At 33.6% G+C, this 27,862-nt stretch overlaps 2 protein-coding genes across 5 annotated transcripts in view; one reads left to right on the top strand and one right to left on the bottom strand.

Annotated features, from left to right (window-relative positions):
* The window catches only part of tamo (PUB and ZnF_RBZ domain-containing protein tamozhennic), a 54,098-nt gene extending 53,232 nt beyond the window's left edge, over positions 1–866 (bottom strand). Inside the window, exon 1 of the mRNA XM_035360410.2 lies at positions 555–866. The gene's annotated coding sequence lies outside the window, so the exon portion shown is untranslated. The remainder of the gene's footprint in view (positions 1–554) is intronic.
* A 390-nt stretch (positions 867–1,256) lies between these two features.
* The window catches only part of LOC118195722 (dynein regulatory complex subunit 4-like), a 68,993-nt gene continuing 42,387 nt past the window's right edge, over positions 1,257–27,862 (top strand). For all 4 annotated transcript variants that reach the window (XR_015038263.1, XM_085806825.1, XM_085806826.1 and 1 more), the window contains exons 1-3: positions 1,257–1,530; positions 4,894–4,986; positions 25,027–25,224. Coding sequence is in view for 3 of the 4 variants with exons in the window: in XM_085806825.1 (XP_085662951.1) it covers positions 1,519–1,530; positions 4,894–4,986; positions 25,027–25,224 (303 nt within the window). In the remaining variant the exon portion in view is untranslated. The remainder of the gene's footprint in view (positions 1,531–4,893; positions 4,987–25,026; positions 25,225–27,862) is intronic.

Here is a 27,862-nt window from a genome sequence, read left to right as displayed (position 1 = left end):
ATGAAATCTAATTTCGTTAATTTAATCGTTTATTTAATTTATAGGTATGTATTTTACTGATGTTACAAAAAATACTGAATTTCATTGTGAAAATACTGAAAGAAGAATAAAAATTAGAGAGGAGAGAGAGATATCTAAATCCCTGCTTTTTATATATTTTAACTTAAATTAGACGTGTATCTTTTAGTTTCAGCATTAATATTTAAGGTTTAGAGGTAACAACGTAAGTAAACTACGTACTTCAGTTTCAGCAGCAACTAATTAAGCACCTAAAATCGGTGAAAATTATTACAAAAAAAGAGGATCTATTAAGAAAAAAAAAAAATTACAAATGTCTAATCATTTCAATTTACTTTCATGGAGTATTTTATGTCATGAAACATGATAAACACTGCGATATAACAGAAGAATATATATATATAATCAAAATTTTTATTTCATCGAATTAAAATTCTCTGGAAATTTAAAACGAGATCTGTTCATTCACTTCTAAGTCCATACGTTTAAAACTTCAATACATAAAATATACTTAAAAGAAGTAATATAATACGCACCATATTTAAATACGCAAAATAAATATTTATCTTCCTTTTACGACAAGATTTATTTCTTAACGTATTAAGTGGATCGAGTTTTGACATCACAACTAGCTATACAGGAACAATCACAATAATTAGAAATTGAAATACGAGATACAATCCCAAAAAGGTAACAATTCGTCGTAACCAGCCATACCGTAAATACACTCAATGTATTACTTTATTATTAGTTCATAAAAAAACACTTCCACAATTTTTTATTACAGTTTACATCCCCCATAAATTCCTTCCCTATTAAACTTCTTGCCTGATTTGGGCTGTTGGCATGAGGCCAATAATAAATTAAGAAATTCCTAGCAGCAAAATATCATCTTGCATAAATCTGCATTATAAAAATTAATAAACAAGAACTAAAATTTTAATTATTTTAATTTAATTTTATCAAGTTATTTCATTTAGCTTAATATATTTATTATTAAATTTATAAAGTTCAAATTGCTTTAGAATCTCACACCTGGGATTTATTTCCTAAAGGGATATTTTATTTTAATTTTTAACTACGAATATACTACGTCATGGTTAATATTATTTTTCTATTATAATTGAAATTTTAACATTAATTTTAATAATATTTTGTATATTTATTTTGTGTTAAACTTCAGATTCTGATAAAAATATTAGATAGGAATTTTTCTTCTCAGAATGGCTATCATGGAGTTTGTTTTGAGTCTCTGTATTTTGAAAACCACGGAGTACCGTGTTTACTCAGACGTTTGTGAAGTAACGTGACTTGCACGTATAGTTGATTTCAGTCGATCTTTATTACTTGTTTTTTGTCAGGCGGACTGACTGTGAAGCATTGAATACCTGAAGCGCTCATAGAAACACTATAAAGAAAGATAGCTGGAACAAAGCATGCATAGCGCAAGCTAATCGCGGCAATAAATTGGAACTTGGAGTTGTTATTAATAGAAATTTTATGGATGCCAAAGTAGGTTACTTGATATTATCAAAAGTTCGTAAAATTTTGTGGTAAAAATATATTTTAGCCCTTTGGCGATTGGCCAGCAAGGCACAATTTCAAGATCGTCGCTACACAAAACCAAAATAACAAATCAATGAATTACACAAAGTCGGTGTCCATGTACACATCGATCTGTTTTCACTTAACAAAAAACAAAAAAAATCAGGAGAATGTGACATCATATAATGTTAAAACAAAGTTATGCATAAGGCTCTTTTCATTTAAAAAAAAAAAAAAAATCAGGAGCATGGGACATCACATAATATTTAAGTTACTCATCAACAAAACTGAACAAAATTCGTAGCCAATCGAAACTCAGTAAACTGCATTTTAAATCATATAATGAAATAACATAAAAAAGGAAATGCATGTTGCATGTTATCTCATATATGCACTACAAAAAGGAAATATCAACTTACCACATTTAGAAATTTCTGTGTCTTCAGTATGTGGTACACAAAATTCCTTAACTCCAGTTTCCGAATCCTTAAATGTCACTGCATGATTTACTGAGAAGTGAACAAAGCCATTATCAAAAAGACAATCATACGACTTCCAGCAGTTTGATATCTTCATTGTTCCAGGTAAAATATTTTGTTGAATTACATCCAACAAAGTTTCTTTTCTTCTGTCAACCACTTAAAAAAAAACACCTTCCACAGTCTTGTTCTATACCACTGTCACCGATTTTAAGAAGTCAAGCACAAAATATGTAACATACTTCCTAACTGACATCCAGTATACGAATAAGCCCTTACAATCAACACAATCACATCATCATAGGGTTTCCATAACATTCAACTACTCATGTTACCATAAATGAAACAGCAACTTCGCAATAATCTTAGAGGCACCATAAAATATAGGCTAACCCAAAAACTTAATAAAAACATGAAAATAATGGGATATCTACTCTTTGTTAGTTATCCTTTATGTACTTATGTATTATCCTACCAACCATGAAAGTTGATGCAGATAAAAACCAAAGTCAGTGTCAATCTTTCCTGTAGAATTCTGAAGAAACTGAAGCCTCTTTAATAAACAATCAGTATTAAATCCACTTAATTTTGCCCTTCGTAGAAAGGGTTTTGTCAATTTTTACTGTTTTGTTAGGTCCTCTGATTTTACCGGAAGCTGTGTTTAGAATGCTGTGAGTGCGAATTTCTTGCAGATAATTATTCCAATCTATTATTGTTTTGGTTAGCCTATATTTAAGGGTACCCCTTGGATTATTGCCAAGTTGTTGTTTCATTTATGGTAACCTGAGTAGTTGAATGTTATGGAAACCCTCTTATGATGTAATTCGTTGCATGATTGCGGTGAATTTGGCTGATGGGAGAAGATTTGTAAGGGCTTGTTTGTGTGTTGCACGTTGGTTAGAAAGTATGTTTCTTATTTTGTGGTTTACATGATAAAATGGTTGAATGTGGTAAGATTAATTTAAAGTTTCTGTATAATTTGAAATAGAAAAAAATAATAATAATAATAATTAATTCACTGGTGTGTAAATGAAGGTTTACTTAGTAACCATTATAAGTGTCCTCTTTGTAGGAAGGAAATGCCTATGGTCGAACGCCAGAGGATACCGGCATTTATGGAGGATATTTTTTACTCTTATTTTCGTGAATTTATGTGGCAATGCTAGTATAGTATACAGATTCTAGATCATATAATTTTAGAATTAAGTTTTTGGTTGCTGTTAAGGAATTTTGCTTGACTGAAGACATGGAAATTTGTAAATAAGATAAGTCGATATTTCCTTTGTGTAGTGCTAAGATGTATTTCCTTTTTTATGTTACCGTATATACCCGCGTATAAGTTGAGATATTTTGGACAAAAAAAAGAGACTTCAAAGTGGGGGGGGGGGGGTCAACTTATACGCGGGGCCATAAAAAATTAAAAGAATCGGAAGTTCAAAAATGTCTTTATATAATGCAGTTGTTTTCTTCCTGCACTCAAATTGGACGACTTATCAAATAAGTCACTTACTTGAAGTAATTTCATGACTTAAATTATGTGACGAACTAATCACAGAGTTTTATACTTTAACTAGAATAAGTTTCGATTAAACCAAAGAATTTTCGGCCCCCGAACAACCGATCAATATTGAGCAATAAAAAAGTTTCGCCAACATGCCAAGAAAAGAGAAATGCAGATAGTTTTTATGTACGTATAAGTCTTTATAATAGTTATTGTTCATTCATGAAATACTTTTGTTAACAGGCGTACACGTCAAAATTTTAAAAAATAGCCCACGCAATAACCGAACAGTTTTGAATATTTCTTTTAAAAAGGGAAAATGCAGTTAGATTTTACGTATGCGAATCTTTTCCGGAACAAATTCTAAAAGGTTACTATATACGATCATTTTTCCCCAATTATCATGCGTTTTGGATATGTTGGCCAATGACGACAGAAGAGTTCTATGAAATGTTTGGCGAATCGGACATTGAAGGATTTTGATTTTGTTTATTTACCAAAGTATTTTTCATCATATATTTACTTTTTTTCTCAGATGATTTTGAATAAATGTAGTACTTAAAAAAAAAAAAAAATTTCGAAGTTTCTCGATCGATTTCGGAAGTGGGGGGTCGACTTATACGCGGGTTTCTTATTTTCTACGAATTTTTTATGTCAAAGTGGGTGGTCGACTTATACGTGTATCGACTTATACGCGGGTATATACGGTATTTCATTGTTTGATTTAAAATGTAGTTTATTGAGATTATATATTTTTTTGTTGGCTGCTCCTTTGACTTTTTAAGTGAATGTAGATCGATGTGTACATGGACAAAGTCAAGGGAGTGCGCAGTGCCTAGTTTGTGCGATTCTCTGATTTTTTTTTAAGTGAAAATAGTACGATGTGTGCATGGATACCGAGTTTGTACAATTCTTTGAATTGTTATTTTGGATTTTTGTAGTGACGATTTTTTGCACAAAAATCGCTACACAAAGCCAAAATAACAAATAAAAAAATTGTACGAACTCGGTGTCCATGTACCGCCAATTATCGCCAAGGGGAACCTATAAATATATTTTTACCAAGTTGATTTTCAGAATTTTTTAAATAATTTTTTTTTTTTTTTTTTTTTTTTTTTTTTTTTTGTTATTTTTACCCAAAGCATTTTGTATAACTTTTCTGAAAATAAATGGAAATACGTTTGTTCTAAGTATTGAGATACTAATATGAGTTAATTTTCAGAACTTTTAAAATAAGTTGTTTTTGTTGTTTTTACCTAAAGCATTTTGTATAACTCTGCATGTGGTAAAGCTTATAAAGCCCTAAACATATTGTACATAACTGACAGATAATATTTATTATCTTTGTAGAAAAAAATGCCCATTAAAAAGACTGGAAGGAAGCATTTTAAGAATTATGCTGTTCTTGATGGTGTTTCAGTGACAGATATGACAAAAGAGCAGGTATGGATTTCTTCATATTCTATTAGATAGTAATAATATGTCAAGCATTTGAATAAAAATTGTGCTTTTAGAAACCAAACTAATGCAAAAATATATATATTTTTTATATATATATATATATGCAGTACAAAGTCCGTAATCTGAGCTCATCGGGACTTTGGCGATTCCGGATTATAGATCATCAATTTAAATCTGGTAGGATGGCATGCAGAAATTATACAATTAAAAATATGAAACCGTAATTTATGATCTAACCCTCTGACTGCTGACTGCTCAATTTGTAGACCGAAATTGCTTTCAAAATTGTGTAATTTTTATAAAATTCTTCTCAATAAATTTAACGTACTACATAAAAGACTTAAAATACATCCCCGGAAATATAATAACAGATTTGCCAATCTCTATGCACTACCAAAATTCCATAAGTCTCCGATTAAATGCAAGTTCATAGCCAATAGCACCAAAAGTTATCTTAAAGAAATAGATTATCTTTTTGCACAAAAACTTCGCCTAATACGTGACCTAATTAATAACTATGATTTTAAGGATCTACATTGCAACTGGATGATTTCTAGTAACGAACTAGTTCTAAAAACTATAAATTCACTTTGAATAGACCGTATCCAATGCTACGACTTTGAAAACCTCTATACTACTTTACCACTTGAAGAAATATATACAAGCTTACTTGCTCTACTGGATTTATTTCCGAAAATTTCTACAATAATAAGTACCGAAAAATGGCAACTTTTTCTCATGCATGCTTTTCAATTTTATTCAATTTAACAATAGCATTTTTAAACAAATACAAGGAATTCCAATGGAAGGTAATTTTTCAAGTTCTGTCTGTGAATTATTCCTTTTTTCAAAAGAATTGACCTTTGACCGTTCACTCAATAAAGAAGAACATAAATTTTATCAACACATATATCGATATATTGATGATGTCATTGCCTTTAACAACTACGACAAAATAGAAGTTGCTGATATCTACCCCACTTGCTTAAAACTAAATAATACAAATACAGTGCAACATAATGTAGTCTACCTTGACTTACATATTATTGATTACAATTTTATAAAAGTTTACGACAAAAGAAGAGAATTAAATTTCTCAACACTAAAATTAACCAACTGGAATTCAAATATTTCCAAGAGTCATCCTAAACACAATTTATTCACAGCTACTTAGAATAAAAGGAATCTGCAATACAACAAAACACCTTCAAGAAGAAATACTATACTTCATGACAATTTTGAAAAATAATATTTCCTCAAAAAATAATTTAAAATACCTTTAAAAAAGCTGGCATTAGCCTTACCAATTTTTAGATTTTTTGAGTTAGATAGTGATATTTTATGCTTAAAGCCCAATGGGACGGTATAAAGTGGATGGCTGATTCTGGTGGCTTTGATGGCCAATTCTACTACTTTTATTAACAAATTGGGTCTTTTCGTTTTTCATTGTAGCTTGATCGCCCTCTAGCTTGAAGAATTACGACTTTTATTAACAAATGACTGTTTTCTCCATTTTACTCTTACTTTTGTGGCCATATTAAGTAATTTTAGCTGAATTAGCCATTTTCACTTTTAAAAACAGTTTTATTCTTCAAACAACTTGACTGACGCCATTTTGAAATCTTTCGATGTCTTTTCGAGTCTTTCAACCCCTTTATTAGCTCTAGGGGACGAGTTCCTTCCATTTTACTCTTACTTTTGTGGCCATATTAAGTAATTTTAGCTGAATTAGCCATTTACACTTTTAAAAACAGTTTTATTCTTCAAACAACTTGACTGACGCCATTTTGAAATCTTTCGACGTCTTTTCGAGTCTTTCAACCCCTTTATTAGCTCTAGGGGACGAGTTCCTGCCAATGGACAGTCTTATCACATTGGCTGTTGCCCAGTGACATTGTTTAGAGGGGAATTACAACCCCTTTTCAGCTTTGCTTCACGATAAGAGAACTGTGTGGCGTTCCGACAGATACTTCAACTTCTATTCATGAGATGGCGCCACGTGTAAAATCCAGTTCTTAATCGGAGCAGCAAAGCGACGTCATTACTCACTCAGACTTCTCGTGAGACAACTGTACAGGACGGTAGCATGAACTGTGTTCCGAGCTCTGCGTTGGTCTCTGCAATGTAATTTAAATTGTAATTTAGTACTTAATATATTCTTTTGTTATAGGAGATAGTCTACTCTTATTTACTTTTTTTATATCATGCATTAAGCGCACGACCACCAAAAGTGGTGACCTTTTGACTGAGCACGCTACTGACAATGGATTTTCAACAACCCTAAGCCACCTGCATCCGAGGCATTCTGAAGAACTGACTAAAAATAACAACGAATATGGACATTAAACGTATGCTACAACGTACACCTTCAATTATTTCTAGAAGTATTGATATATATTGCTTGTGTTTTTTTCTAAATGCTAAAATGCTAAAGTCGTGCATATCATCGCAAGGAGCTTCAGCAAATCATCAATGTGATCTGTTCCGTTCCGCTGACTTCGCCAGTCGTGCAATAATTCTCCGATTATTCAACTTTTGTGACAAATGTGATACAATAGTGATTTTCGCTAAATGTGCTACATCAGTAATTTTTCTGCAACGTGCTACGGCAAAATTCTTCCCTCAGTGTTCGAAAGTAGTGAATTTTTTTCCCATGTGCTACGGGAGTGATTTCCTTTTTCCTTCGAAAGTGCCTTAGCAGTGGGAAGTGGCGATTTTGTGTGTGTGCAATACAAAATGAACACATCATTTTTTCTCAAATAGGGGTTTCTTTTCAAATGCATTTCGGTAAAATATTATTTGTGTGTGTAATTGCTGACCCTGTCTTATTTGTGTGTGTATCGTTACATAAATTTTTTCTGCATGGTTAAAATATTTATTGTTATCATGGTAAAATATCAATAGCGTATCCTCATGCTACGATATTTGTGCTGTTAAGTGTTTATTAATTAAAGTGAAAATTATCTATCAGTATGCCTGATGATATTCCACCAGAGCCACAAATCACACGCGTTGCGGTGAAGCCACCGCCTTTCTGGAAAAATAATCCTTCATTGTGGTTCGCTCAGATCGAAGCACAATTTTCTATCGCTCGCATTAGTGAGGATTCTACAAAATTCAACCATGTAGTTGCAGCAATTGAGTCTGATATTCTGAATTCAGTGCATGACTTAATTCTCAAACCACCTGATTGTCATAAATACTCCAAACTGGAACAGCGGCTCATTGAAATCTATTCAGAAAGTGAATCTTCAAAAATACGTACTTTACTACAAGGACTTGAACTTGGAGATCAGCGACCTTCATACTTGCTGTCACGAATGTGTGATCTGGCAGGAAGCTATTTTAGTGACAACTTGTTGAAGTCACTATGGCTTTCGCATCTCCCTAATAACATACAAATAATTCTTGCTGCTTCCAATGAAGATCTAACCCGTTTAGCAGCAATGGCTGACAAAATTAATGAACTTGTTACTCCAGCTTATGTCAGTGCTGCTAATGCTGCACCTTCCAGTTCATCCCTCGAACAACAAGTGGCTGAATTGACCAAAAAAGTATCTGAACTCTCTACAAGTCTTCATGCTTCAAGGAGATACAATCGATCAAATCAGGGCCCACATAATAAATTTCGTGAGCGAAGCAGGAGTCGATCTCGTCACAATACTCGAACACAGTACAAAGAACCCACAAGTGGCATATGTTTTTATCATATGAATTTTGGCGCTCAAGCTCGCAAGTGTGCCCCTCCATGCACTTTTGAACAAGCGGGAAACTAAATGGGCGGTCTTCTGCTGGCCAACAGAATGTCTGCCACATCGACAGAATAGTACTGGCTGATCGTTCAACTCAGTTATGTTTTCTAGTAGATACTGGAGCTGACATATCAGTGCTCCCGAGAACTAAAACAAATGCTCACCAACTTAATAAACTTGTACTGTATGCAGCCAATGGTACCCAAATTGCAACCTACGGCACCAAACTATTGACACTTGATTTAAACTTGCGCCGGACTTTCAACTGGCTTTTTATTATTGCGGATGTAACTCAAGCAATTATTGGTGTCAACTTCTTGACACATTTCCACCTTCTAGTGGATGTCAAGAATAATTGCTTAATTGATGCTACCACTCAGCTGACATCACAGGGCCAAGCTTCTCACATATCAAACGTACCTACCAACATAAGTGTTGTATCGGGCAGCACACGGTTTCATCGATTATTAGCAGAATTCCCTGACATTTTAAATCCATCCAAATCAGGGCAGCATACTCATCAGCCAGAAGTGTATCATCACATTGAAACACATGGCCCACCTGTATTTTCCAAGCCTCGTCGTCTTTCTCCAGAGATGCTAAAAGCTGCTCGCAAAGAATTTAAATTCATGCTAGCACAGGGAACCATTCGCCCATCTAAAAGTCCATGGGCCAGTCCACTTCACATGGTTAAAAAGTCTAATGGTGACTGGCGGCCTTGTGGAGATTATCGTTGACTTAATGCCGTCACAGTCCCTGACAGATATCCAGTCCCACATATCCAAGACTGTACCCATCTTTTTCATGGAACAAACATATTTTCTACCCTCGATCTTGCCAGAGCATATCATCAGATCCCAGTGCATGCTGAAGATGTGCCCAAGACCGCAGTGACTACACCATTTGGTCTCTTTGAGTATTTATATATGCCGTTTGGCCTTCGCAATGCTGGCCAAACATTTCAGCATTTCATACACCAAGTACTGTCTGGCCTCGATTTCTGCATCCCATATTTTGATGATATCCTGGTTGCATCTACAGATGCGGAAGAACATTTTCAACATCTGCGTCAGATTTTCACTTGCCTTAAAGATCATGGATTAAAACTAAATCCATCCAAATGTGTACTTGGTCAACCCTCAGTTTCCTTTCTTGGATGTCTTATCCCCCAGAATGGAGTCAAACCTTTACCGGAAAGAGTCAAAGCAATTAACGACCTACCTCAGCCCAAAACCATCTCTGAACTGAAGCGTTTTCTAGCAATGTTAAATTTCTACCAATGCTTTCTGCCAAATGCCGCAAAAACACAAGCCTGCCTACATGAGTTTCTGAAGAATAGCAAAAAAAACGATCAACGAGCTGTCCCTTGGACTGAATCTGCATCTGAAGCATTCGTGCAATGCAAACACGATCTGGCAAATGCAGCCACACTTTCTTATCACTCACCTAGTGATCAGCTCTCTATAATGGTAGATGCATCTGACACGGCCATAGGAGCAGTGCTTCAAGCCCATACCACTAAAGGACTTTCCCCAATGGCATTCTTCTCCAGAAAACTTACTACTGCAGAAAGGAAATACAGCACATATGACAGGGAGCTACTTGCTGTGTACTGTGCTGCTAAATACTTCTGGCACAACTTGGAAGGACACGATTTCATCATTTTCACTGATCATCGACCATTAACCTTCGCTTTTAGAAAAAACTCTGACTCATGTTCTCCTCGTCAGCTTCGACATCTGGATTTCATCACCCAGTTTAGTACAGATATCAGATATGTCTCTGGTACTGATAATTGTGTCGCTGATGCCTTGTTTCGGGTAAACAATATCAACCTCACTACCTCAGATTTCTCTGAAATTGCAAAAGCTCGATTGCATGATGAGGAACTCAAGAACCTAATCTCAAATCCACAAACCTCCCTTCAGTTACAACCGCTGCACATTGATCCAACGCTTAAAATTTACTGTGACATAGAGAACAATAGAATACGTCCCTATATTCCTGTCAATTTTAGACGTGAAGTGTTCAATGCCTTGCACAATTTGGCACATCCTGGAATCCGTGCCACCAAAAAGCTGATCGCAGACAGATTTGTCTGGCCAGCAATGAATCAAGACATCACAGAATGGACTCGTTCATGTATTAGATGTCAACGGTGTAAAGTATCCCGTCACACTCACAGCCCCATTCAACAATTTAACCTTCCAGCAAGACGCTTTGATCATGTGCACTTAGATTTGGTTGGCCCATTGACACTTACCTCTTCACTTGTATTGATCGGTACACAAGATGGCCTGAAGCCATTCCTATTGAAAATATATCCGCTGAAACTGTAGCTCGAGCATTCATCTCCCAGTGGCTTTCAAGATTTGGCATGCCATCACCACCATCACTACTGACCAAGGCCGACAATTTCAATGTCACTTGTTCGCATCCCTCACCTCTCTTCTTGGCATTCGCCATATTCGCACAACACCATACCATCCATCTGGAAATGGGATGGTGGAACGCTTTCACCGATCTCTCAAACAAGGTCTGAAGTGCCACAGTAGCACACACTAGACAGAAGCCTTACCCCTAGTCTTGCTTGGTCTTCGCACAGCATTCAAAGAAGACATTGGTAGCACTTGTGCTGAAATGTTATATGGTGCAACCCTCCGTCTGCCAGGTGAATTCTTTCACCCAGAATCTACTCCAGTTATCGACCCTCCAACATTCCTTCAACGTTTACGTGAGACCATGAGCAATATCTCGCCAACCCCAGCATCTTCGCATAACCAGCCAAGCTATTTTGTACATCCTGTGCTTGAAACATCTTCGCACGTATTCGTGCGCAACGATGCAATTAAGCCAACTTTAACACCTTCATATGATAGTCCATTCAAAGTTGTCAAACGAGCACTGAAACATTTCACCATCATCTGCAATGGCAAACAATCAGTGATTGGAATCGATCATCTCAAACCAGCATTTCTAATGCACGATCCAAGAACTTCCTCATCAACATCACTCCCGGAAGAAAGCTTACATCCCGTTAAAGAGCAACCTAAAACTACCAGATCTGGAAGAAAGGTTAAATTTAACCCAAAGTACTTATAACGTACCGATGGTACTTGGGGGGGGGAGTACTGTGGCGTTCCGACAGATACTTCAACTTCTATTCATGAGATGGCGCCACGTGTAAAATCCAGTTCTTAATCGGAGCAGCAAAGCGACGTCATTACTCAGACTTCTCGTGAGACAATTGTATGCGACGGTAGCATGAACTGTGTTCCGAGCTCTGCGTTGATCTCTGCAATGTAATTTAAATTGTAATTTAGTACTTAATATATTCTTTTGTTATAGGAGATTGTCTACTCTTATTTACTTTAATTATATCCTGCATTAAGCACACGACCACCAAAACTGCATAGCCACAGGTCTGTTTTTTATGTTTCTTTTACAAAAAATTTTTTCTTGGTCTTAGACCCACTGTGTTTGTTTTCATTTTAATTTAATTTCAGATTTCTAAAATTTATAAAGATTTAATGCTTTAAGCTTGCAGTCCAGCTCGTACGTTATTGTATAGTTTGACTAATAGCAGACCGCTATTTATTTTTATTTTATTGTATTTTAATTATTGCTGTACATTGGAGTTGCATTTACATTTTTTACACCTTAATGTGTCATTTTGTGTGGATGCGTCGGGAAATTGGAACAGAGAATTGAGACTAAAAAAAAATTTTAGGACAATTCATCTAATTATAAAAAATTAAATTTCAATTGTCTGTTTCGGCGAAACGCGTAAGAGTTAGCTTGGTTCGACGTTTAACTAGAAATTTCCCTTGAAAAGCCAGGTTGGACATCAAATTGAGCTAATTTATCATCTTCCGCTTTATAATTTTTATATTTTTTATGTTTTTTCATATGTTTTTATTTGTTTTATTAGTTTTAACTTGTTCCATCGATTGGTTTTTTATATGTTTTAACTTTTCACCTATCACATCGATGAATATTTCGCTGTGTTTTATATTATACATTTTATTTCGCGTGTAGCCTAATTTTTCACCCTTCAATGTCATTGTTTTTTTAAAAATAATGTGTTGAACTTTTTATTGGAGCCACAGCTCCTGGTAACCTTTTCGCGAGCTAACTACAATTTATCTTCTTCTCGTTTCCTTAATTTTGCAGCATATTGCGCAAAAAATTTTTAAACCAAATAGGTCTTTTTTATATAGTAATTACTACCTAGCTTTTTAATATATATATTGAATCTATATATATTGGAGAATTGAAAAATGCACTTTTTCTTTCTAGAAAAAATTTTTTATATAGATTTTTATCATGAGAAACTAAGTTGCCAGAAAAAACAATGTCAGATGTTATCACCAAAAAAAAACAACCTTTTTTAAAATAAATTTCAGTCGAATTACACTTAATTTCTATTTATTGCATAATATAAAAAAGTAAAATGTATAAAATTTAAGAAAATATAAAGCACTGATGGGAAAATACCTTAGAAATGCAGTTTAGCATGATAGAGTTTAAAACAGGGTTCAAGCCAAAGTCCAACTTCACAATCTTTGCAGATTCAATAAATCTAATTAATAATCAATCTAGTTAATAATTTATTAATTTAATTAAATAATCAAGATAATCGCTGAACGTTTTCTAGCAGCCATTTCTGTAAGAAAAAGCGGCAAAAAATGAAGTTTGAGCGCTAATACCACGTGCTTTCAAATGCCGCAATTTAGTGGACAACTAACGATATCTTTTGACCAAAACGTAAACTAAATGCCTAATACTGTATATAATTTATTTCAAGGGTTAAATGGGGAAAAAACGGGATCCGCTCCTTAATAAAGGAAGAAAAACATATACCCACGGGATGAGTAAATTTTGCTACATTTGACTTGTCCTTGGAAATCGCAGGATGATCAGCCAGAGGGCTAAAGTGTATCAAAATTTCAAAAAAAAAAAACCTTAATATTTATTTGTTTACTTTATTAAACATTTCTTTCAATGTAAGTTGTTTAAGTTGCTTCGTTTTTTGTGCTAATACTTTCTTTTTAATTCTATAAACAGACAAAATTTCTTGTTCAGTTGCAAAGTTCCACTGTTCAAGTCCTGTAATTGCTGTGTTGAGAATACAGACTGACTTGTCAGTCAAAATTTTTTTGTTTTCAGTAACCTCTCTGTCACTTTCTTCACTATCGGAAACAGTATTTTCTGGATCTAGAACCGTACTACAGATTTTGCCATCCTTTAATTGATTGGGGATTGTCATCACAATGAAAAACTTATGTTATATCATCTGCATTTATTACTGCTTCTCCACATTTCCTTACAAAATCCAATAACTGGAAAATATCTCCTTTAGTTTGCGATGTCCGAAAACTTCAAATTCGCGGCTATCGTCTTCATTGTCCTCACCATGAAATATGGTAGCTGGCCATAAATTATGCCAAGCATTTTTTAACGTATCTGGAGACACATCCTCCCACAATCTTGTGATGCTCCACACAGCAGATTTTATGCTAAAGAAATTCAAAAGTCTTAAGAAATTTAGCATCGATTTTTAAAATGCTACATTATATTTTCATTTCAGTGCATGCCCTATTCCCATATCGATAGCTAAATGACAGACGTACAATTTGGAGAGAAGAATAATATGGATGCATTGTCTTTCACTAGAACTTTAAGTGAAGTATGCGCCGAACAGTTGTCAACAATCAAGACTATTTTTGAGTCATCAGGTAAACCAACCGAATTCAAATGTCGTCGAGTCTCAGGTATAAAATGATTTTCAAACCAATCATTCATCAACGCTTGTGTCATTCGTGTTCTTTTATTTGCACGATATATATAATGGGGAAAATCGTTACTCCTTTAAATGCTCAAAGTCGTGCATGTTTTCCAATTACGAAAAGTTTGCACTTGTGTGTTCCTGCAGCATTCACACAAACGAAAATTGTTAGTCTCACTTTGGAATCTTTGACACCAGTTGGAGCCTTTTCTGTAGAGGTTGCCAAGGTATTTCACGGTACATATTGCCAGAAAAGACCAGTTTCATCAGCATTGTAAATTTGTTCTGGAGATAATTGTTCACTTGTAATGAGTTCAATAAATTCATCTGCAAATTGTTCAGCAGCTTCAGTATCAGCTGAAGGTTTTTCACCTGAAATTTTTAATTCTTTTATGCCATGGTGATTTTTAACTTTGGTTAACCAACCTGTCGAATATGTGCACTCAGTGTTCAAGTTCATTTCTTCATAATGGCACGCCCTCACTGTGATGCCGTCTGACCCATTCAATCATCACATTGTCATGATCGTCACTTTTAGCACAACGAACCTTTTTTCTGTTATTCATTGCAAATAGGGTGTCGGAATCTACAAAAAGCTCCTTTTCCTTTTTGCTTATGTCATACTCCTCGCATAATTTTGAGACGGATATGCCTTTATCCATTTTTTGCAGCAATTCCACTTTTTGTTTGATGGACATCGAAACATGCTTTCACTTTGTAGATCCTTTGGCAGCTCCAGAATTGGAAACTCTTTTTGACATAATCAAAAGTTCAAGCTTAATTTTTATAAAATTGCTCTAACAGTCTGCAAAAAGTAATAAGCCGGATCCAATTAGATTAAGGAACAGCGCAATCTGCAACATTAACTGAAATGCCTTAGAATCAGTAAAAATAATTTTAGCCTAGCTTATACCATCCGTTATACATTAAACGCGCATACGTAAAGAATACCAAAAAAAATATTTGTGGCTTTGAGGTCCGGATTATAGATCTTTCCGTATAATGGACGTTCGGATTACGGACTTTGTACTGTATATATCAATTATCAGATTAATTTTTAGCATTGCATTTTTTTGTATTTGAAAAATTTCTAGCATTTGTTTATTAACAATGCACAAGAGTTATGTGCTTACAGCTACCTTAACTGATGATAAATTATTTAATAACCTTAGGAATGACAGAAGAATAAAACTTCCTTTGGTAAAATAAAAGGCTAATCTTTGGAGTATGGTAACAGGTAGTTTGTCGACATTTTGGTAAGGCGATAAAGGTTACTAGCTAGGACTCTAGCAGTGTACATGGATAAAGTCAAGAGTGTGCACAATGCCATTTTTGTGCAATTCTGGGATGTTTTTTTAAGTGAAAATAGGTCAACGTGTACATGGATACAGTGTATGTGCAATTCTTAAAAACTTGGCAAGCAGTTTGCGATTCTGCACTTTCTCCCAATTTCGCACCTAATCTTCGTCATGATTAAGCACTTTTGTTCCATAAAAGTTCTAGCATAAGCATAATTCAACTAGCAGATTGTTGGGAAAAAATGTTAAATTTGGATGAAAGTTTTGGAGGGGAAAAAAAAAACATGCCTTTACTTCGTGAAAACAAAATGGTGTCCAAACAAAAACTAGCAGGTTGCTGTCGCAGGGTTAGTCGCCAAATTTTTGCCAAAAAATCACCAAGTTACCATAATCCAGGGGTGTTTGTGCTCCGGGGAAACCCTGGAATTCCGGGAATTTTTGAACTTTGATCCCTGGAAAATCTGGGGATCGTCGTTCAAAAGGAAAAAACTTTTTTGTTCTTTCCTTATTGCGAGTTATGACTCATTCCCCCGGTTCTCGGACATTCTTTTCGGCAAGTAGGCGCGGCAGAAAAAAAAAGGGATAGACTTTGTTCGACCAGATGTGCGATCACGTGACTCTGGGTTCAAAGGTCTTATCTCTCCTGGCGTGGCGCCAATAAGTAGAGGAGGGGGATTTTTCGCCATATTAGCTATTTGTCATTAATCGCTTCTCAACTTTTTTTCTCTGCTGTGTAAAATTTTCGTTTCATTTATTGATGCACGTGTAAATTTTTCGTTTCGTTTATTGAAATATTTTTTTATTTATGTACGCAAGAGAATTTCACTATGAAATTTCTCGATATAAATAGTGATATTATACAATTAGAAGAAGGTGTCCGGAATGAATTTAGGTGGAATTGGATTGAACGGAGAGATGGTAATGGGGATACCATTGGCACATGGTGCAAGAAAATAAATGTTGCTGGACAAGCATATTGTGTTTTTTGTAACTCACTGCTGAAGTATGGTGGGGAAGGATTCAAGGCTTTCACAAATCATTCTAAAACTGTGATGCACATAAAACATTCAAAGTGCATTATACATTCAATGACTTTAAGTAATTATGCTAATTCAAAAAATACTGATGACTTACTGGAGACTGATGCTCGGCCATTGGATATAGTGACAAGAGAAGCACGCCAAGAGGTGTTAATAACTTCGTTTATCGCCGAGAATTCTCTTTCTTTCAATGTAGCTCCCAATTTAATTGAACTCTGCAAACACTTGAGCCGCGATCAGATGGCACTAAACTCGTTGGAAATGTCCAGGACTACTGCATGTTATAAGATGAAATATGGGCTCGCAAAAACTATTAAGGAAAATATCATTAAAACTTTAAAGGAGACTCCATTTTCTCTAAATTTGGATGAAAGTACTAGCAATGCTCAAGAAAGTATACTGGCAATATTGGTGCAGTTTTATGACAACAATCAAAATGAAGTTGTAGTTCATCATTTTGCATCTCTAAAGATGGAATCTTGCAATTCAGAAGCTGTTTTTAAAGCAGTTGTTAATACTATTGAAGATAATAATATTCCATGGGCAAACTTAATTAGTGTATTAATGGACTCGTGTAACACCATGCATGGAAAAAAAAAAGGGTGTTGAAACCAGACTACGATCAAACAAAGCACCCCACTTATTAGATATTGATGGTGACACATGTCACACAGCTAATAACTGTGCAAAAAATTTGCTTCATGTTTTGATAGATACTTAGAAGATTTGTTTGATGACATCTATTTTGATATGAAAAGCTGCAGTAAAAGAGAAAATTTTTTCAAAATCTGTGAATCCCTTGCCATTAAAAAACTTAAGCCCTTGAAGAGACCAGACCATAGGTGGGTGTACATTTTATGTGTTTTAGAAAGAATCAAAGATCTGTGAGATGCTCTTATTGCATTTTATTTTCACTACTTGGATAAAACTGATAAAGGGGATTATTTTTCTTATGTTGAAACTGTATACAATAAAAGAAATATTTCTGCAGCTCAGAAAAAAATTGTTGAAGGGGTGTATTCTTGCTTGCATTCCCAACAACTCACAAAGGATGCTTTAGCTCGGAAAAAAAGAATACTAAATGGGTTATTTGTTATGCAAAACAAAACTTTATTGTATATGGCATTATATTCAGCAGTATTACCAGAGTTCAACACATATATTAAATTATTTGAAACAAAAAAACCAATGCTTCATTTAATACATTCCGGTACTATTGATAAATTGATGGCAAAATTTTTCTCTTTTTTTTTATGAAGCCAGAAAATATAGAGTGCACATCTTATAATGATTTATTAAAGGTTGATGTCACAAATCCAGAGTTCCATCTACCTAGCAAAGTAATATTTACTGGTGCAGAAGCTTCCACTCTCCTGAAGAAATTATCAAAAAATCATCCAATAGCAAAAGAATTCCAAATTTCTCTGATGAAAGCTTATCACAGCATATGAAACAGAAATTACCCCTTAAAAATTCATATCTAATTAGTTTTACAGCATTAGATCCAGAGCTAAGAGGTAAAACCAGTACAATATTAGCTTTTGAAAAATTATCATCTTTTATGTCCCATATTTTTAGTGATAATGAAAAGTCAAAATTAGAAGCTGAAATAAGGTTATACCAGAGTGATATTGATATCACCAAAGAAATGCTCTACACATCTGATGAAAGTGGAAATCAAGTCAAGTGTACAATTGATAAATATTGGTCTAAAGTTTTTAATTTAAAAGATGATTTCACAAATGATTATGAGTATCCTACATTGGCTAAATTGGTCAAAGCCTGCCTTAGCTGCTGCCATGGCCCATTAGTGGAAAGTGCATTCAACTTAATGGATACACTTGTCACTGACTATAGAACCTCTCTTAAGATTGATTCCCTAGATGCAGTGCAGACTGTTAAATATGATTTAATGGCTTCTAAAGAAACCTCATGTGAAAAATATGGCTAAAAAAATCCAATGACTGATCCAATTCACAAAGATCTCTTACTGAATATGAACAGAAGTTGGAAAACATATCAAGAGGACTTAAAAACATGTATTTCAAATAAGTCACCTATAAAAGTCTCTGAAAAACCTTCTACATTAGCAGAAAAGCAAACTGCTTCTACCTCTGCATGTGCAGTTTTCGAGGAAATTTCTTCAACTGTAAATGAGGAAAATATAAGTCAACCTTCCTGCAATTATGAAGTTCACCACAAAAGAAAGACAAGCCCACAAACATCAGAAAATAAAAAAAAAAAGCAGCAGAAATTAGATAATTTTTTTTAAAGAATTAATTCAGGTAATTTAAAATATTTACATAAAATGTAGTAGTTTATATGTTATGGTTATTAATTTTGCAAAAAAAGTAATTCGTTGAACTTTTATAATTAGGTCATTCAATACTTCATAATTGTAATTTTTCATTTCTCTCCCCCCCCCCTTCTCGAAACTCCAAACTGTCAGTAAGTAAGTCCGTAAAAGTTTCAGGGGATTTTTTGGGGTCCCACAAACACCCCTGATAATCCAAAGATTAACCTAAATCTAAGTAAAGGCTGAATTATTATCTTAGCAATAATTTTTTTTAGTTTTTATTTTTTTATCCCAAAGAGGAAGTAGGCCAGAAGGACTATTAGTGTCAAAACAGCATTTTGTGGCATTTCACAATAAACAGCAAGTCACTTTTTAAATTGTTGCTACCGATTTTTAATGGGCTATCAAATTTTCACTTTTGATACTTTACTAAATTCTTACCTTTGATACTTTGCTAAATTTTAAAAACTACTGGCTGATGGATCTAAATAAGCAAACAGACTTCAACTACATCAAAGTTAGTTTTCTTGCTTATAATTTTAATACAGAAATTAAAATACTGAGATATTCTCATTAAAATATTAAGTGGATATATATTAATATATAGGTATGAAGTCTTTAAAAGTAATGAATATAAGTACTCTGTCCACATCACCTACAGTAAAAGATTAAATTTATCAAATATTATTATTCTCTATAAAAATTTTGAAGAAAAAAAGAAAACTGCCAACTGCTGTTAAATTTTAAAAAGAAAAATAGATATTATGTTATTTTACTATAGAAACTGATGTGCTGACACATAACATTTTTCCTTTCAAAAAACAGAAAAGAAAAAAAAAGGTAAAAGATAAGAAAATAAAGAGAAATAAAAATTAAAGCTCTGAAATTCCTATTTTATTTTAATCACCTCTGTTTTTTGAACGCATTACTGTTTTTTATGATAGAATACAGCCAAGAAATACATATCTGTTATATTTTGTGAGTAATGGGAAATACATTAAATATTTCTTGAAAATCAATTCACAAATGTAAAAAAGTTCATTACAAGTTTACTTCTACCACTTAAGCATTGTACCTTTCTTTTCAGCCATACTATAAATTCCTTAAAATATGGAAAATTGTATCAGAGTAAAATTTCATAACAATTTCAAATTTTCAATTTTGCTGTACTTTAAAAATTATGTGAAGATACATAAAAGATATAATTTATTCCTGATCTTATGACATGCACAGTTATTTCATATAAGGAATAATTTACCTATGATTTGATTAAATTCTCTGATCAATCTTAAATAATTAAGAACCTAAAAAAATGATAAGTTTTTGATTAAATATATAAAATTGTAAACACGCCTTAGCGCAAAATATCGTGTCAAAGGTTCGGGTTGAAGCACATTTTCACCGTATAAAAGACATCTTTTGTTCGTAAAAAGCACTATTTTTGGACACGTACGTAGTAAAACTCTTGGCTAATCTTTGGAATATGGTAACAGGGAGTTTGGTGACATTTTGGTAAGGTGATAAAGGACTAGCTAGGACTTTAGCAGTGTACATGGATAAAGTCAAGAGTTTGCGCAATGCCATTTTTGTGCAATTCTGAGATGATTTTTTTAAGTGAAAATATATCGACGTGTACATGGATAGCGTGTATGTGCAATTCTTAAAAACGCGGCAAGCAGTGGGCGATTCTGCACTTTCTCCCAATTTCGCACCTAATCTTCGTTGCGATTAAGCACATTTGTTGCATAAAAGTTCTTGCATAAGTGTAATTCAGCTAGCAGATTGTTGGAAAAAAATTTTGAGTTAAAAAAAAAAAAAAAAAAAAAAAAAAAAAAAAAAAAAAAACATGCCTTTACTTTGTGAAAACAAAATGGCATCCAAAAAAAAACTAGCATGTTGCTGTAACAGGGTTGCTCGCCAAATTTTCGCCAAAAAATCGGCAAGTTACCATAATCCAAAGATTAATCAAATAAAACTTTAAAGACCCTTGTGAAAATAAAAACAAAGCTATTTGTTCCATTAATAGTTTTTCACCGTTAAAATACTAGCTCATTTCAATCAATTTTTTTATACTTTCACAGTCACCTTTTATACTAAATATATGTGAAGTTAATGTTCTTATTGTGTTGACAGAAACTGCAATTTCAGTTGCAATCAGTTTCGCTAGTTTTTTTTTTTTTTTTTTTTTTTTTTTTTTTTTGTGTGTGTGTGTGTGAATTTTGTACCTATGGCCAGAGGGTTAAAACAGCCACTGCAGTCAGTTATTAAAGTTGATAAAGTTAATTATCAGATTTATAGCATGCAAGTTTTAAATATTGTTAAAATTGTATGCATTATTGCCTTTAATAAGGGCATTCGGGTTTTTTTCACCTTTTATAAATATTACCTATCAAGCATTTTATACTGTTTTGTTGCATATATTTATGTTTGTTTTAGTCCAATAATAAATAATATTCTAATAGATTTTTGTTAAACCACGAGTAATAATTGTAAAGGGACTATATTGCCATGCATGATAAGAAAAAGTGTTCTGTGGTTCAAAACGTTTAAGAACATTGTTACTAGTATATTATTATATTATTATTTTATATTTTTTCCTTACATATGTAAAATAATGTATCACTCACAAAGGGAAAAAAGAAAATCTCTTTGAAGGCTGAGTATCTTTCATATATACTGTCAAATCCCAATATAATAAATTTATTTTCACCAATGATTAGACTTAATAATGTTGGTGTCTGTTTTGCCAATAAGATTTAACTAAGAAATCTTGAATTGATGAATTTTCTTAATTTGACAAACTGTTAAATTTTTCCAGAGTTTACATTTTTCAAAATTTTGTATACCGTACATGACGGCATATAAGACACACTTTTTTTCCTAAATTTGATCTCAAAAAAGTTTCCTGCATCTTATACGTGAAGGACACAGGTTAACTTTCAATACTGAATGCTATTTTTAGCCCAGATAAAGGTCTAGACACACATAACTTTTTCTACATCTGCCATAATTATTTTGCGCATGTGTGAAATATCTGTCGCCAAAAAGCGCCAAAGCTCGAAGCTGATGTCGAAGTTCGAACAGGTTCAACGATCACATTATGTCTATGGAGCCTTTCCTTCTTTACATAGACTTTCTTTGACTCATCCGACAAACGTGTCGGTATCAGTGCTACTCTGTATAAACGTGTCAGTATCGGTGCTTAAAACTATTTGTTTAAAAAAAAAATACCCTGGAAAATATGACTACAGGAAACAAGAGATTAAGCTATACAATTCAGTATAAACTAGGAGTGTTAAACTACGCCAAAGTGCATGGAAACAGAGCAGCAGCAAGGCATTTCGGTCCACCACCTACTGAAAAAATTATATGTACTTGGAACTGCAGGAAGATCAACTGAAGACTGCTTAAAAACAAAAACATAACCTTCAATGCCCAGCTCCATCTTTGCCTGAACTTGAAAATGCTGTAAAAATGTGGGTGATAGATAAGAGGAAATCTGGGATAAGTGTTTCAACCAAACTGATAATCAATAAGGCCAAAGGATTTTCAGAAAAACATGGGAATCAGAACTTTTCTGGGTCTGAAGGCTGGTGCTACAGGTTCATGAAAAGGCAATGCTTATCAATGTGCACAAAAACAACTATTGCACAGAAAATGCCAGCAGATTATGAAGAAAAAATACTAGCATTCCATAGGTTTGTTATAAATGCACGCAAGAAAACTTCTTTTGAGTTCAGTCAAGCAGGAAGTATGGATGAAATTCCACTCACATTTGATGTACCATCCAACAAGACTGTGAGTATTAAAGGGTCTAAATCAATAACCATAAAAACCACCAGTCATGAAAAAAAAAACTGATAAACAGTAGGCTGGATGGACGGTAGGCTGGATTGAAACTGTGGTTACAGAACGTATGGGCGAGGCGACCTGGTGGACTCTTAAGAAAACCATCTCTTTTAGTTTTGGATCAGTTTAGCGCCCATAGAACTACAACCATAAAGAATAAAGCGAGAGAATTAAAAACCCAGATAGCTGTCATTCCTGGTGGACTGACTAGCCAATTGCAGCATTTAGATGTATCGGTGAATGAGCCATTTGAGGAAAAAGTGCAAGAACGGTGGAACAAGTGGATAGGAGAGCCAAATCACGCCCTCACACCCTCAGGTAGAACGAAGCAGCCCTCTATTTCACAAGTGTACAAGTGGGTAAAAAGATCTTGGGAGAACGTAAAAGCTGAAGTAATTGTTAAGTCCTTTAAGAAGTACGGAATCAGTAATGCTCTTCATGGAACAGAAGACGACGCATTATTCAAAGAAGGTGATACTAGCGATGACGGAAACAGTAGTGATGACGATATTCTCATTTTCGATGATGATAGTGAAAAGGATTTTTATGGTTTTGAAAGTGATTAAAGTCTAATTTCATGATAGGCAACGTTTTCTTTGAATCTGTGTTTTTTGTTATTTCTGCTTTATTTTGTATTATGTTTGATTGCTTGCCATTCATTCATTTATTCATTATTGAAATTTACATATCATGTTCAAAATAGCTTGCCGTTTGTTAATTTTTCTTAATAAAAATATGTTTGTAATTGCATTCAACGATTGTTTATTTGGCTTTTACGAAATGTGCAAACTAAAAGAAACCACATTTCAAGTTATTGTGGTACCGCGCTGTCGTGCGGACTATTGAAACTTTTTTCCCTTGTGTGTGGCCTTCTAAATAAGGGTGCGTCTTACATGCTGTCAAATACAGTATTTATTTTCAAGCCTGGTGTCATTCTATGTTGACAGTGATAAATGTTGCCATTCAGTAATTTATTGTTTGTATATTTTTTGAACTGGATGGAACTTGTGAATGATGTATTAATTGCATTCTTTAGATATACATACAAGTCTTATAAATAAAAGTTTATTTGGTACTTTCTCCTCATTCGCTTTTCATTTGTGACTAATTTTTCACCAGCTTAAGACGCAAAAGACAACAGCCATTTTAAAGAATGATGACACACTAAGAAGTATATGAAATAGTAAGTAATTAGCAAGATTAAAAATATAAGAAAATTCCATAGCAAAACACTTAACCTTTCTTTCCCCGCCAGCTCTTCTCCTAGTGTACTCAGCAATCATTTTAAAAAAAATCAAGATAATTGCACAAATTTGTCCCTGCATGTGCTGTTGGTTTTCCATGTATACAGCAGTCAGTTTTCACTTAAAAAAAGATTGCAGAAATTGTAGCATTGTCACATAGATTCTGTTATTTACAAAGTACAAATTAATGGGATGCGAATTTGTATATCCTGTGCTGTTAATCACATTCCCAACACCACATTTTTGAAGGAATGTCATCAGCCAGCAAACTCTACAGTCTCACTATGATTCCTTATGAGAGAAAAAAATTCACAAGCTCATCAAACACTAATTAGAAGAATCACTAACCAAAAAAATTACCATCAAATTTGAAAAGCTGAAATCTGCACTTTCATGATACCTTAAATTGTATTCTTCTGTGATGGTTAACTATCTTGGAGACATAGAGGCCATGTAAATTCTTTTCACAGTTGGGCAGATAATCAGAAAGTACTTCTAATTTGTATATTGTGTTTTATTGTATCAGAATTCATGATTCCATTATAAATTCCCATAGAGGCCAAGATAGAGGCCATGTAAATTCTTTTCACAGTTGGGCAGATAATCAGAAAGTACTTCTAATTTGTATATTGTGTTTTATTGTATCAGAATTCATGATTCCATTATAAATTCTGCCGATCTTTCACCAAATTTTTTGTTATTTTGCTTTTATTGATAATAATTATTTCTTACAATTGATAATTTTTCTTGTTAAGCTTGAAGCACATGTCTATCATTTGCAACAAGAAATTGAAAAGGAAAAGGAAGAAAGAAATTGCTTCCAAATTGAAAGAGATCGAATACAGTCATTGTGGGAGATTACGAAACAACAATTAGAAGAAAAAGATGCAATGCTTCATCTTAAGGATAATGAAATTGATGAAGCTGCCTTATCACACTTAGCTGAAATTAAAGTAAAAGAAATGTTTATTTTCTGATTGAATTCTGTATGTTAAAGTTTGTTAACTAATGAATGTTGCAGTTTGTGTATCTAGGATCAATCTTATGTGATAAAAGTTAAATTTGTAGTAAAATATTTTTACTATACTAAAAACTTCTGATTTTTACTTAAAGATGTCAATAAATTTTAAGATTAATTGACATGATAAGGTGAAATCTAGTCAAACCAATTTCAAATGGAAATATTTTTTACCCTTCCTTCATTTTTTAAATATTTATCTTACATTCATTCCATTAAGATTTGTGATTTCATATTTAAATGAATAGTACATACATATTTTTCAATCAACCGTGAAATTTGACGGATATACTGCAAATAGATAAAAATTACTAATACAGCATATGAAACAAAAAATAAATACGATTTCAAGCTTTAGATAACCTAGCAACCAACTTCATTAAAACTTGCATCACTCATTCTAGCAACCAAAAATTCTTAATGGCATTTAAAATAACAAAATAATCATCATCATTGTAAACTCGATCCCACATAAATTTGCTTAAATGTGAATCTGTGTTGTGCCGTTTTACAGAATTTTTTTAATATACCATTTTGCTGAATTACGAAGTCTTTTGAGTGCTAAATTTTAATGAAGCTCTTAAAATGCAAGAGAAAAGCAGAAAAGTAACAATTAATTTGGGTAGTCTGTATTTTAGGGTACCCTCAGTTAATCACCAAGTTGTTGTTTCATTTATGGCAACCTGAGTTTTTACGGTGCATATTTTGGAATCCCTATCTATCATCACGTGATTGGTTGTAATGCATGATCACATTGACTTTGATTGTTAAATATTTCTCAAAGCTTATTTCTGCATTAGATGTTGATTAGAAAGTACATTACTTATTTTGTCCTCTACACCAGTGTTTCCCAACCTTTTTTTCCTTGCGAACCAAAAGAAAGGTCCGAAAAAATTTGATGAACCCCCTATGTAGTCGTTAATGACAGGTAAAAAAAAAAGGCAATAAAATTTGATATAATATATATTTTTCATATTGCAGAATAATTGATTATATTAATCATGAAACATTTAAATAAAACATAAATAAGACTAAAATGATGGCTATAAAAGTTGAAAACAAGATAAATTTAACAAACTGGTTCTTATGTTTTACATTTGGAAAAACTCTTAATTGGATATTTGTGGCTGTTTGATAGAACAAAGTAATTCAAAGTTAGGCTCAATATCTGACAATTTCAGTCTTAGATCAGGTTCTGCATTTATCCTGTTTCAATATTTATCTTTCAGATAAGTATACAGTCAAAAGTCATTAATCCGGACTCGTCGGGACTTTGGTGATTCCGGATTATAGATCATCAGTTTAAATCTGGTAAGATGGCATGCATAAATTATAAAATTAAAAATATGAAACTATAATTTATGAAATAAAGAACAATTATGATCTAAAGGGTATCAAAATTAACAAAAAAAAAGCTTAATATTTATTTGTTTACTTTATTAAACATTTCTTTCAATGTAAGTTGCTTCGTTTTATGTGATAATACTTTAATTCTATAAACAGACATAATTTCTTGTTCAGTTACAAAGTTCCGCTGTTCAAGTCCTATAATTGCTGTGTCGAGAATACCGACTAATTTGTCAATCGAAATTTTTTCGTTTTCAATAACCGCTGTGTCACTGTCTTCACTATCAGAAGCGAAAAGCGAATTATAATGACGAGGAATTTAATTTAAATCATATCAAAGATGGGGTACATCGAGATGAAATACTACATTTAGTAAGGAATTATAAGCCAAATAAAATAAAAACATCTGCCCTGAAGATAAGGATAGTGCTGACAGATGAACCTCCAATTCATCGCGCGCCGCGGCATCCCCCCCCCCCCCCCCCCGTGAGCAGCGTGAAATTGATAAACAGATTTCGGAATGGTTAGAGAAACAAAGGATATGCCTTTATCCATTTTTTGCAACAATTCAACTTTTTGTTTGATGGACATCGAAAAGTACTTTCGCTTTATAGATCCTTTGGGAGCTCCAGCATCAGAAATTCTATTTGACATAATCGAAAGTTCAAGCTTACTTTTATAAAATTGCTTTAACAGTCTGCAAAAAATAATCAGCTGGTTCCAATTCGAAGATTAAGGAACAACGCAATCTGCAACATTAACTGAAATAGATAATTAGATAATTTTAGCTTATACCAAAGTTGCCAACTCTCCCGATTTAGGTGGGAGACTCCCGATTTTCGACCACTCTCCCGCCAACCCGATTTATAATATATTTCTCCCGACTGTTTCTTATTCTTAAAATTTCTCACGATTTTTATGGAACTTGGCTTAATACTTCGTTACAGTCAAAAGTCGTTAATTCGGACACCCATAATTCGGAATGATCTATAATACGGACCTCAAAACTAAAAACTTTCTGCGCATGCGCCGCATTGACACATGTGCACAGGCGTTTACGCGTGCGCGTAAGACCTTTTACGACTGCGCATATGAGTGTGCGCAAGTGCAGAATACGTTTTCGCGTGCGCGTTTTATGTATAATAAACGTATAAGCTAAAATTATCTAATTATCTATTTCAGTTAATGTTGATGATTGCGTTGTTCCTTAATTTTCGAATTGGATT

This window comes from Stegodyphus dumicola, chromosome 12 (assembly GCF_044657685.1).
Source record: "Stegodyphus dumicola isolate Sdum_Otavi_A_Nest chromosome 12, ASM4465768v1".
NCBI lineage: Eukaryota > Metazoa > Arthropoda > Arachnida > Araneae > Eresidae > Stegodyphus > Stegodyphus dumicola.
Note: the sequence above shows the minus strand (reverse complement) of the source record. Positions and strands in the feature narration are given on the sequence as shown.